We start from the raw sequence: 13,522 nt of genomic DNA, 5'->3' as shown, positions 1-13,522 counted from the left end.
TTCTTCTTAATGCAAAGTTTACCAAATAAGTTAAACCGTTTTGCATTTCCCAAAACAATCCTAAACCAAATCCATCTTAAGTTCTTGGTACCTATGCTTAAATTCCCATCAATTGGGCTTGAGAAACCTCAACTCTCGCGCTCGACACCCTGGTAGTCTTTAGCAATCGGGCTCAAGTATTGATAGACCAACTTTTGAGTGGAAAATTTCTTTTTAGTGCCGTGGGTTATTGCAATGCATTGAACTTAAAACCATAAACCAACTCTTGAGTAATGAGATTTCTCAACACAAATACTACAAATAATCTTATTGTATTCAAACTCCCTGTTGGTTCTAACCAATAAGCTCCCTTACCTGGATTTGGAAGCAAACAAATTTGATCAGAAAATTTATGCAAGTCCAGGGACTTGATTAAACAAATTAAAATTTCTAAGGACCATTAGAATAAATACACAAATAATTTAATATGCAAACATGTGTAGCTCTCATATCATGTGAATGGTGCATGTCTTTTCAGAAAAAAAAAATGCAAGTTTTCCTTTCCAAACGATGCAAAATTATTTCTAATCCATATACAGATTTCAACTAAATAGTAGAAACTATTGTCATTTTCCAGAAAAATAATTTCAAGAAATGGAGAAATTTTCACGAAATAAATGGAGCACAAATACGATATAATTTACATGTCACAGCAAATACTTGTTTTTTCCCTTATATATAACTCTAAAATCGTTAAACACTAAAATCCTTAACACCAGTTATAGATATTGATTTTATGCACAAATTTATACGGTATTCAAAACTTTCAACTTAATTAATCTCCAAAATGCACATAAATTCCTGCATTCACATGTATCCAATAATGCTCCATTCAATTTTAGCTTGAGCTAATCCAAAACACAACTCTATATGAGAGATCCAATGATGTGAACGTGGAATTTGTTGAAATAAATGAACTAAATGCCTTTTGCTTTTCGACTACTAACTCCGATATAATTTGTGCATCGGTTCCAAAAATCGCTCCATTTATCTATTGACAAATAAATTATATTTTTTCTGTAAAATACTAATCTTGCTTTTGGCCAAGTAAGGTCTCCTTTAGTTGACGGTAGGAGGAGCCAGTATGTTTTGAGGTGCATTTATTTCACTGAAAAAATTCATAATAAGCGAAAATGTTTCTCATAAATTTTTATGTCTAATGAAAATATTTAATTTTCCTCCTGGCTAAAAAGGGGAAGTCATTTTTCCCTGACCTAATTTATTGTTTTCAACCTATGAAAAATGTTTTCCTTTATCCAGAAAGTTTAAACATAATTTCCTAAAAATAGTTTTCCTTCTAATAAACTAACCATTAACGTTCATTCATTTTCAAGTTAGAAAGCGAACTCTAAAAGACTTTCCCGATCAATGAGGTTATTGAAAATTTTGAAGTGCTCTTGGGATCCGACATTCTGTTATTCTATTCAACTAAAAACAATATAGTACTTCAGAATTTGCAACGCTTGATATAAGATGATATGAACACATGTATCATGCTTCGAATTTTCCTGGAAATACGTTCCAAAGATTTCTGCATGATTAAAAAAAAAGAAACTCACGGGACGGAACACGTCCGAAACCTCCAGTTACAAAGCAAAGCATAATATCATGAAATTAAAGGGTGTTTCGAAGCTACAGGTTACAAAGCTACAACAAAGAGAAAAGGTTGTAAGATGGTTTTATGATTTTTTCAATGAAAATTGTGTCACAATGGGAGCGAAGTCCCAACTCTATCCAAACTGATGGAGGTGCCATATCATGAGCATGTCAAGTGCTCAACCAAACTCCAAAACTACTAACAAATTTGAGAAACACCCTGACCACTAAGGACCATTCCTCACGGAGTCCGTCCGATGCTATCCTCAGATATTGAAGGAAAGTTTGACATCACGTAAGTAAGTAGAGCTCGACAGCAGATGGATCTGGAGCACGTAATTTGTTGCACAAAGCTTTCATGATCAACATCATAGACCATTTTCTCACAATTGTGGTGTAAGACTAGCAGGAGATTTAACGCACATAAGATCATTCGAACAGCAGTTGGTGCACAATTGTAAGATGAATTCCCAACTGCCAGCGCTTAAGTTTGCATCCTCAGATCATCTTCATCAGTCCCTCTTGGAGGGGCGCATTTTCCCCCATGGAACAGCCTGCTTAGAGGAGGAAAGGGGTCATCTTTCTTGCAGTCTCTTCCTCCAATACATGATACTAGGGTCCAAGGAACTCAGTGCAATGGCTTCTGTGTCTGTTCACGATGGATGCAATAAAAGAGGATCACAACAGATTTCTGCACAATGAAACGGTAGTCGCAAGACAAAAAAGACATTCCATATTTGCAGGTGTGATCCAGGTAAAAGAAATTGTGGACAATAGTGTTTTTCTGATATTTATGTACAAGGTTCTGGACAAAAGTTGTAAGAGATTATGTATGCTGAATTAAGGAGAGAATCCCATTTACGCTACATACTAAATTACATAGACAAAAAAAAGAAAAAGAAAGTACCTAAATGGACCAAGGCTACCCATTTTTATCCGCTTAGAGTTTGATAACCCATGGGGCCTTGAAGTCCATCTTCTCTTGTGTCATTCCTTCCCATTATGGATGGAATCCAAGGAAACAATTTTCCTAGCTCCTTGCTGATTGTATTTGGCCTTAGTTGCTGATCATTGATACCATATTTAGCTCTTTCAACTGCTTCCATAATATCCTCCCTTAACACCGTTTCACCACCTGCAAATTTCCAGAAAGAACCATATATCCCTATTCATCAGCTCAGTGTTCTTACTTCATTAGAGGAGAGAAACCGCAATAGATGAAGAGAAAAAAAGGGATTTCAAATAGGTAAAAGCAGTTTTCATTAATGAAATCACATAATCAATATGCTGAGCCAAGTTACTCAACTTTCAATGTCCTTTCTTCAGTTTTTGTTTGCCAAAATGTTTTCAAAATGATTCTTCATCTGGTTATAAGCAATAGCAAGGCATAGCAATTTTTTTCAACGCACCTCTACGAGCAGCTAGCAGAGCTGCTTCATTCACAATATTTGCAAGATCAGCGCCCACAAATCCCGGGGTAAGAGAAGCTACTAGATCACATATAATCTCAATGTCTTCATCAAGAGGAACTCCTCTCAGATGTACACCCAAAATTCTTCTCCTTCCTTCCTCATCCGGCTCTCCCACAAGAACTTTTCTCGAGAAGCGACCAGGACGGCAGAGAGCGGGGTCTAATGCTTCAGGTCTGTTGGTTGCTGCAAGAACAATCACTTTTGTGTCCGACTCAAATCCATCCATTTCTGTCAGCAGCTACAGATATAAAAGATCTTTAGAATCCAGTTAAAACTAAGGAAGCAGTAAAACTAAATATACTTCTATGTATTGAATATTTGCACGATGAAAATTCTGCCATTCAATAGGCCAATGGAAGACTGATAATATTAAACAAGAGTAGCAAAAGTTCAGCACTACAGGGTCTCTTGTCATTTTCCAAAGTATTGCATGACTAATCACCTCCACCAGTGTAAGCTTGACTTTAGAAGTCAGCCTCATATAACTGACCAGACAGCATTATTACTACCCTTAACTTCTCCGGTGTTAATTGCAAATTTAGATAACTGAAGATAATCTGAAAAGTTCTATAGCTAAGTTACCTGGTTTAATGTTTGGTCGCGTTCATCATTGAAGCTTCTACCACGCTTTCCGCCAACAGCATCCAGTTCATCGATAAATATTATCGATGGGGAACATTTTCTCGCAGCAGTAAACAAGTCTCTGATGCGAGCTGCTCCTCTTCCAACAAACAACTCCACAAACTCACTCGCAGAAACAGTGAAAAAGGGTACTCCGGCTTCTCCCGCAACTGCACGGGCCAGCAATGTCTTCCCAGTTCCAGGAGGACCCACCAGCAGTACCCCTCCAGGCAACTTAGCCCCTAGCTTTTTATAGTTAATTGCTCCTTGAAGGCAGGAGACTATCTACATATTGGACAGATGAGACACAACATAAGTTTGATACAAACAAGATTCCACATGTAGCGAAAGACAGCCACATTTAAGTAGCGCATGCGAAAAGCAGTGAGACTGATATGTCTGGAAAGTTTAAGGTCTGACCAGCATTTCATATATAAAAGCTTCAAGTAAATGAGCTACTATACCACTTTGGGCAAAATGACAAAAGCTTTCCCAGAAGGTGTAGTAGTCAAACCAACATGGATTACCAGAAAAGACATGGAAAAGGACTAGCCTTCAATTCCATCCCTTTAAAAGACAACAAACCACACACAACATTAAGGCAACCAAACTTCTATGAGCTCCAAGCCCAACTCCGTTGAGAAAATCCAAGGAGCCAAAATGAGATCTATAGGTTCCATTTCATCATAACTTTAGAGTGCTCATTACCCAAAGACATGGCTTTGAGTTCCAAATGATGGTCAGTATGAATGATTATCAAGCTTCAAAGAGAAAGGAACCATAAGAAAGTCATTACATCTTTCACCGGTTTGAGATAGACCCCAAGTTACAAGCCTATGAGAATACAAACTTGGAGTAATGTCCATAATTATGGACATTATGGACATAAGTATGGCATAAGTTCCCCTCAATGAAATTGACCTCCCGCATTCTGGATCACAGTAATAAAGAGCACTCTGGATATATCAAGATTAACATAAGCTAGATACCCAAGTTGTGTAATTAAGCAAGTCTATGCTAACTTTCTGATCCCAGACATCAACAACGTATAGCTGAAGATGGACTGGTCAATCAAATTGTCATATTTTAATTGCCACTCATTAACTTAACATTAGCTACTTTTCTCAGGAACAAACTGTCGTGAAGTCCTTTAGAAGAGAGCCATCACGTCAATGGCTCTCCACCAATGCTATCCATTTGGGATAAGCCACTAAATCTTGTGTTTAGGAACATAATTAAATTAACTGAACATTTCTGAAGCGTACATTGTACAGTTGTAGAACAAATGAAACCTTGTGATTGTGTTTTCCTGTGCAATATATTGTGAAATGAAGGGTTTCTCACAGCCATCAAGGGCATTCTATTCTGTGATTGGTTTATGAGCAGGCGAAAACAATGACATGACGCCATAAGTAAGTTGGACAAATATCCAATTCTAAGCGAAATCAAAAATCAATAATACTACATGTCCTAGAGAGCACAGCTTACCTCCATAAGCTCAACCTTAGCAGCATCAACACCCTCGACATCATCAAAGTTGACTGTCTGACTATTAGGCTGCCTCTTTTTTGCAGGGCTATTAGCAGCAGAAAGTTGTCGATAGAGAAGCCACATCAATGGAGTCAAAGGAATCCACAATGATATTATAGTTATCAAGGTACTCCTGACGGACATCAACACTGACTGAGGGGCTGAGCTATAAATTGTTCCTTTTTCTCTCATCAAATTTAGAAGAAACTTTTCATCATGATCAATCTTCCGAGTGGCATATTGCCACTGTGGCATAGCAGCACGTGCTCTCAAAAATTTCTTAGGCATGCTTGCACTGATCATCCTTCCAGCTGGAACAACATCATTCTTTTCAGTTATATCAACTGCAGTTCCAATTGGAGAATTACTCTCCATCAACTTTTCCTCTGGAATTTTATCATTTACCTGACTTCCTGAGCTCGCGTTGTAATATATCCGACGAGACCCTTCTTCGAGCAAAACCTTAGTGTAACATTGCCATCTTGAAGGCTCATAATCAAGTCTGAGTAAGGAACAAGTTTTGGAGATGGCAAAGCTGTCACTTTCAGAAAAATATAACAAAGACCCAATGCTACAGAAACTGAAGCTGAAAGAGTCACTCTCTTCAAATTCTTTCTCAAGAACACCCCCAAATCATTCAACATGGACATAGCCGAGACCCTCTTAAATCTCGAGGCCAACAACCAAAATCTCGGGCGCAATCTCAGCGAGAATTTCCTCCTAATACCTCTTCTTCCTTTCCTCACATAACCCCGCTCAATATCACTAAATCCATCGCTCCCGGGCTCAATTCTACTTCTACAGGACAATCCAGGGGGCCACTTAGAACCGCCATGAAACCTTAAAGGCCGAATCCAATCATGTCTAGAGAGCTTTTGCATCGAGTTAGCATTACACGACGACCCACGTTCGAATTTGCGCAAAGTTTGGAACTTCACCAGAGGAAACAGAGCAAGGCCACCGCCAAGACTCCGATGCCCACAAGAACCGGCCTTTCCGACCCGAACGCCCAGGAGCTCTCGAGACTTGAAGAACCCATTATTGCAAATGACAGAAAGACAAGCCATGTCCGAGCGCGCTAAGAGCGTCTACCTACGCATCGCTTCCAATACTGCAAATTTACCAAAGCGGAAGAACAAGAACTGTGGCTTAAAAGATGGGTCCTTGAAAGTGGGAGATAATGGCGGGTGCTTTGGGGGATTGCCGAGAGGATCGAATCTTGAAATCACCTCGTTCGAGGGAAAATCAAGAACAAGCAAGGAGGCGCGGGACTTCCTCTCGTGCTGTGCGAGGCCGGCTCCGTGACTCGCCCGGGGGTAGCAAGAGGATAAGAAACGGCGGAGCGTTTTGCGGATGCATTGCGCGTGTGGCGGGGGTGGTAAATCCAAATGCATGCACCTTAAATGTATCTAAACTATTTAATCTATGTTTCAAAGAAAAACGCACGAATTTATTTTTGTGGGAGTAATTCAAATGCGAAATTATTTGCAATCAATAGCCTGCTAGATCAAACATGTCATGAGCTTAATCTAAGCACACAAATTTAATTTTTAAGTAGTCGGCCAATTTATTTGGACACACTTTTTCTCTTTATAAAATTAGGATGAGGAGAGATGATCTCATGTTAAAGCTTATAATATATAATAAGCAAATGTTAGAAATACTAATATTCTATGTATATACGTGTGCGGTGCCTATAAATCCCCATTATGATACTCTCTAGCTCAATCCCCAATTACTCTACTAATAGGGTTGTATGCCTATCGACTAATGTTAAATTAGAAAAGTAATTATTTGAGTTGTTGAACTCATTTGAATAATTCACAATAACTTATCAAGTCATTTAGTATATGAATTTCAATTTTATGGAACATCATCATTTCTTTATTGGAACAAGTAACTCATCTCATTGACATTATGTTCAAAAGAAATGGAAGATGGTCAAAAAGTAGGACTTGTGCACTCATTGCATCGCTTAGGGAGAAAGGTAGCACACATGTCCCGTGAATGATGTCGCCGATTCAAAATGCCATATTATCAATTTAAGACAACCTGTGAAATAGTAAGGCTAATTATATAGAAAGGACGATGCCAGGCATAGTAAGACATGTCTACTCATTACATTGCTGGAGAAGAATTAGTCCTTCATCAATTTGCTTAAAGGACTAAATTGGAAGATCACATGAAAATAAAGAGCCCAAAACGGAATAAGCCGCAAATAGCGCGCGGGAGAAATATATAAAAGAAGACCCCATTTCCGGGCCGAATTTGTTATAACGAGCCGATCGCCGTTTGTTGCATCTGCAAACAGAAACGAAAGCGAAAGCGAAAGCGGAAGCGGAGGAAGCTTACCATTTCGGAAGAAGCTGTCTTCGCGTGACACTGTTCGACGCTTCCTTAGCTGTTCATCCCCGTCTCGCCCTTCCTCAGACGATCCGACCCGGCACTGAGTTCGACGATCCGATTCGCCGACCGCAACTCGCGGCGCCTCTCGAGGGGCGGAGGATCTCCGGCACCCGGGTTTGTTTTTCCTCAAAAATCGTCGAGCTTTTTCGTGTTTGATTCGCTGATTCGCCTTTGATTTTTTGCGGGCGATGGTTTTGAGGTCTTGTTTTGAGTCTGATACGATGAAAGAGATCGTTTTTTTACTTGGGTTTTGTCTTTTTTTCTTCTGGGTTGTGATTGTTTTGTCTATGGCGGGTTTGTATTTGGGGTGACGATTGGCGGGTCGTTTGTGCTGGCATTGATACGCGCTTCTGTCTCTGTTATGGCGTGAACTGATGGGACTTTCTCTCTGAATATTGCTGTTGACTCTGGGTTTGTCTTGTCGGCCTGGACTCTGAGGACTTGCTGGTGTTCTTGACTCCGGCTTCTGTAAGTTGTGTTCGGTGTTAGTGGCGTTTTTGAGCTTTTGCAGCTACTGGTGATCTGCACCTAGTCCTCCATTTTTCACATTGCATTAGATGGGGTTCTGATGCTGTAATTAGTTTGATGCTTTGATGATGGTATCTTGGTTTGATGAGTCTGAAATTGGGGTCCACTTTTCTCGTCCAGTTTGTCGACTTGCAGGGCTGGGAGGCCCTTTTTCTATCTTTGTGATGATATGTTGGTCAATCTTTTGTCTTGCTTTACCCATAAGATTTTGCGTTTTTGGTTCCCAGGTCATGAGAGATGACCATGTCGGAGAAGCAGATTAGTCCAGGGCATGTCATTTAACACGCTGGAGCTTCGCTTTTAACATTTGAGATGGAAAAGAAACGCATAGACGATTATGAAGTGGGGCCACTACCTTCACCGAGACCGTTGGACAGATTTGGTTTTGTCAAGCAGGATGTGAATAGCTCTCCTGAAGGTGTAAACAGGGGGAAGTCAAGGGATGAGTTAGAAAGGTATGGTTTTCATTCCATTCAACTGGTTTGACAGATTATTTAATAAAAAGCAGTGTGATCACGAGAATTTGCCAAATGAATTTCTCTATTCTCAGGGAGGAAAGAAAGGTTAGGAAATGGAGGAAGATGATTGGGGTTGGAGGTAGCGATTGGAAACATTATGTTAGGAGGAAGCCTCATGTGGTTAAAAGACGTATAAGGAAAGGAATTCCAGACTGTTTGAGGGGTCTGGTCTGGCAGCTGATATCTGGAAGTCGTGATCTTTTGCTGATGAACCCTGGGGTTTATGAGGTGATCATTCTTCTGTACTTGTTTCTACTATAATAATACCCAAGGGTATATGTATTCTTTTATGGAACTCAAGCATTTTCATGCTAAATAAACCATGAGTCTGCTAAATTTCTGTTGAATTCTTAAGCATGTCATGGATTACTAAGCAATGCATCATTCCAAAATTTTAATGCATACATTGGGAAACAGAAGGAGGGAGGGAGGCCTAATGGAATTTTAATGACATACAGCAAGCCTGCAGTTTAAAGATATCAAGTTCCTGAAAAATGGCAAATATAGTCCTTTTCCAGAAGAAGTTCATTTTTTTTTTTTTTTTTTTAACTTGTGAATTTCTTATATTCATGACTAATTAATACAATCTCCACCCTACATCAAGCAAGGCTACTGTCATGCTGATGCAATCGTATATTTTGCAGCAATTGGTGATATATGAGACATCAGCTTCAGAGCTGGACATAATTCGCGATATTTCTAGAACCTTTCCTTCCCATGTTTTCTTTAAACAGAGACACGGACCAGGTCAGAGGTCCCTGTATAATGTTCTGAAGGCATATTCTGTCTATGATAGAGACGTTGGATATGTTCAGGTATGAATTTTTGTTGTATGAGTATATTGCTCGTTTTGTTTTGCTTTCAAGTGGTCAACATTATTAGTTGAAATGCAGGGCATGGGCTTTGTAGCTGGGCTGTTGCTTCTCTATATGAGTGAAGAAGATGCATTTTGGTTATTGGTGGCATTACTGAAAGGAGCCGTTCATTCTCCAATGGAAGGCTTGTATATGGTACTTCTTTGTTGCTTGAGATGCCCACTTTAGCATATTTATCATAGAATGTGCCAGCTTTCATTTTGTCTTACCGCTACTTTTTATCCTATTTAGAACTAAGCAGAATCTGAAAGCAGCTGTTGCCTATCTTAGACAATGAACCACAGCTATATGGTTGAAGCATAACCACTCTGTGTAGCTTTGTCTAGCTGTGTGATCATTTCCTTTCTCTGGACAAGTGCACCGAGGATCTACTTAATGATTAATGGTCACAATCCAAAAGCAACCCCTCCTTCCGCTCCTACTTTTGATTTTCCTTTCCTGTGCTTGTAATGTTTCAAATCACAGTCTCTCCTGTTCTCCTGCACAAGCCTGTGAGCTGGTATGTTGGCATTGTGCAAACAATAGGCATGCACTTTGCTCAAACATACAATAAGCATGCACTTGGCAAAGCGATACACAAGTTTGCCCCTTAAACACAAAAGGAAAGTTGGACAATTCAGTAACTTTAGTATTCCTGTCTCTCATATTATAAACTTTGGGTCCTACCTGCCTAGGAAGCAAGGACACTCTCTAGGGGCCTCCTTGTCAATGTCGGACGTGTGTCTGACACGCAATTGACACATGGTCAATAGGTCTTAGACATTCGACAGGTGGTTAGTGCTCCGGTGATGCCAGCAACACGCGAGTCCAGCATCCCTATACGCCATTTCAACATGCTCGGGGTCAATTTTAAATATTTTCAATAAATTATGGGTCAAAATGTAAATCTATCAAAAATATATATAGGTAAGTCATATACCCAGCCCCCTCAAACTTAATATACCCAGCCAGCCCCTAAAAAACCTAACCGTGAAGAAGAAACTCACTGCTAATATAAAAATATACATTTAATATACAACGTATCCCAACGTGTTGGAATTCTCTATTTTTTTGAGAATGATGTGTTGGCATGTCATGTCGTCTGTCGTGTGTTAGTGTCAGTGCTACTTAGCTACTTGCAAATTTAAGTAGCAGTTTTGAAGCCCATAAAATTACCCATAACTTCAACTAGGCCCTGCAAGGCTGGAATGCTATATGGAAGGCAACTCCTAAAATAAAGGAAACATCTATTTTTTTAAGTACAAAATAAACAAAAATGGTTAAGTCCAACCCTTCAACATGGATGTGGAGGTGGCTACATAGTATTTGTGTGGCATTATGCTCTATGTTGTAGGAAATTGAACACCTCATCCTTTGGTCAGCAATATATTCCTCTCTATTCTTTGTGTGGATTGTTGGTTTTTCTTAGCATATGCTTGCTTTCTTGTCTTTATTCTCATCAAACTAGTTTTCTTAGATAGGCTGTACCGCTGACTGTCAGAAGCAGTCAGAAGCAGCTGTAAGCAGCCGTCTCTTAGGGGACATGAGGTTGTCAATTGAGATTCTAAGAACAAATTATTAGGAGTTTTTTTCTCTGGCTTATTTCATCATTCTAATGTAAAGAAGGTAATATATTACTTCTGCATGGTTTAGATCTAATGCATTCCTCATTCATATCTTTAGTTTGCTGCTTCTTTCTAGTTTTGATAGAACATCACAAGGAGAATGTTTAATGACTAGTTAAATTGCCCATTCTCTTGTGGCCCCCGGAAAAAAGAAGAATTGCCTATTTTCCCATTGTTGGTCCAGGCTTTGATATCCTGACTAGGATGAAGAAAATTTCAGTACTCTCAGTCTCTGAGAACTACTCTTTTGATACCATTGCTAGGAGGGACTGCCATTGGTTCAACAGTATCTTTTTCAGTTTGATCAATTGGTGAAAGGACACTTGCCAAAGCTGGGAGAGCATTTTAGTGATGAAATGATAAATCCCAGTATGTATGCAAGTCAATGGTTCATCACAGTATTTGCATACTCTTTCCCATTTCACCTGGCTCTTCGAATTTGGGATGTATTTCTCTTTGAGGTTGGTAGTTGCCAGGATTAACATTATTTCCTCTTTGAAAGCACCATTATGTTGTTTGAATTCTTAGACAATTGTGTTTTTTTTTAACAGGGTGTCAAAATTGTCTTCAAAGTCGGTTTGGCTTTGTTAAAGTATTGTCATGACGAATTGGTCAGTATCTAAGCACATACCTCCCTCACTGCTGTTAGTTTCTGCATACTGATGAGGAAAATTTCTTGTTTGTCAGGTCAAATTACCATTCGAGAAACTCATTCATGCTTTGCGTAATTTCCCTGAGCATGCGATGGATCCAGATACATTATTACCGATGGCTTATTCAATCAAGGTTTTGACTTGCCAAAGCTCGTTGTTTTTTCTGGTCATGTCAACTTTTGCGGTCGCAAATTTCATTCAAAAAAAAAAAAAAAAAAAAAGATGCTTGTTACTAAGCAACACTGCAGGATCCTTTTGCTTCAGTAATCATCATTGCCTGACCATTTGGTCTTGTGCCTCTCTTATTAAGAGAGAGTTAAATCTGAGGGGCAAGATATCAAATTCTTTTAAATAAACGGTTCTTCAGTTTCGTTCTTAATGAAAATCTTAATCTTCAATATGACATGAAATGGAGATTATTGATCTTGTTTGCTTTTATGTTGACATGATCAAGTTCAAGACTTTTTCCCAATAAATGCTTCAAGAGTTGTATGGTTTTGTTGGCTGGGACCTCAAGTGCTACATAGATGTTTGTGATTACTCTTGTTCCGCCTCTTTTTTATAGATCTTTGTGGATGATCAGGTAGCAAAACGCTTGGAAGAACTGAAGGAGGAGCATGAGAAGAGGAATGGAAAAGCACTTAAATCTGCTGACAGTACTGCTAAACAGAACCACAGCGAAGGTGTCTCCTCATAGATAGACAAGGCAGAACTTGCTCATTCACGTGGAAGAGATTCTCTTTGTTCTACCTTTCCTGGGCAATGATGTCACAGGAATTCCAAATATGACCCAACCCTGCTGCTCGATGTACATAGTTCCATTCTTGGATCAAGGTGAAGTTTGGCATTGAAAATTGTGTCACATTCCCTCAATAAAAGCTCATTGCAAAGAAGCTTTCTTGGAGCGGGAACAAGACGGGTGTCATGCAGTTCAGATGTTTGCTGATGTTCTCCCAACTTTACACAAGAAGCTCTCACAGTGATTCACGTCACTTCATGCCCATCTCACGTCTCCTAGAGCTCGTGCTATGTTTGAGGCAATTGTAACCCAAGAGTTACAAAATTTTGTCAATCTTGTGGCTTAGGTTTCTTTTTTGGCCCTCAGCTTCAGCTTCAGTGTGATCTGCAAGGGGTACGACGGTTGCTTGCTCCTGTGTGCTCGTTGCTTGGTGTGGCTAGATGGTCTGTTATTCGCCGATATCATCTGAGGGATTTACTCGTCTGTGTGTATTTTCTTGCTTCTGTAGCTTGTCGTAACTGTGTGATTTCTTCTGGGATTGCTACTCTGTACACATTGGTGCTAGCAAAGATAGAGGGGTGTATTGACCACTGGTCTATCTCTTGACATCTTTGAAATATGTATATATTTTTCAGCACTACATGCCCATGGATGCAAGCATCCGATAAAATTATCTGGTAATTTGTTCATCATATGACGTGGCTCATGAAAACGTATTTAAGACTGGAAGTATGAGAAAGGTGTTTAACGTTTAATTAAAAAGAAAAAAAAAAAAAAAAGAAGAAGCAGGAAACGCAATTCGGTTGATTCGATTCAATTTCCGGGCTATTGGACAATTCGATTTGGTTGTAAGGTTCCAAAACAGAAGTTAATTAGTTTAGTTCGGTTTGACATCAAGGTGAAATTACGTCCATACTCTTAATAGGTAATCGCAACCTGTC

The 13,522-nt window shown here is 39.4% G+C and overlaps 2 protein-coding genes across 2 annotated transcripts; one reads left to right on the top strand and one right to left on the bottom strand.

Moving 5' to 3' along the window:
- Positions 1–1,620: 1,620 nt before the first annotated feature.
- Positions 1,621–6,627, bottom strand: LOC104419476 (probable inactive ATP-dependent zinc metalloprotease FTSHI 3, chloroplastic). Its single transcript, XM_010031152.3, is given in 6 exon segments — positions 1,621–2,284; positions 2,543–2,770; positions 3,045–3,345; positions 3,690–4,013; positions 5,217–5,726; positions 5,729–6,627. Coding segments are annotated over 5 exon segments (1,935 nt in total). The 5' UTR covers positions 6,326–6,627; the 3' UTR covers positions 1,621–2,284; positions 2,543–2,567.
- A 907-nt stretch (positions 6,628–7,534) lies between these two features.
- Positions 7,535–13,227, top strand: LOC104419475 (EVI5-like protein). The gene is made up of 9 exons (XM_010031151.3): positions 7,535–7,778; positions 8,420–8,647; positions 8,743–8,938; positions 9,355–9,525; positions 9,604–9,720; positions 11,453–11,650; positions 11,741–11,800; positions 11,877–11,975; positions 12,426–13,227. The coding sequence occupies exons 2-9, from the start codon at positions 8,505–8,507 to the stop codon at positions 12,537–12,539; spliced, it is 1,098 nt and encodes a 365-aa protein (XP_010029453.1). The 5' UTR covers positions 7,535–7,778; positions 8,420–8,504; the 3' UTR covers positions 12,540–13,227.
- Positions 13,228–13,522: the final 295 nt, after the last annotated feature.

This window comes from Eucalyptus grandis, chromosome 9 (genome assembly GCF_016545825.1).
Source record: "Eucalyptus grandis isolate ANBG69807.140 chromosome 9, ASM1654582v1, whole genome shotgun sequence".
NCBI lineage: Eukaryota > Viridiplantae > Streptophyta > Magnoliopsida > Myrtales > Myrtaceae > Eucalyptus > Eucalyptus grandis.
This window is presented reverse-complemented; position numbering and strand designations above follow the sequence as displayed.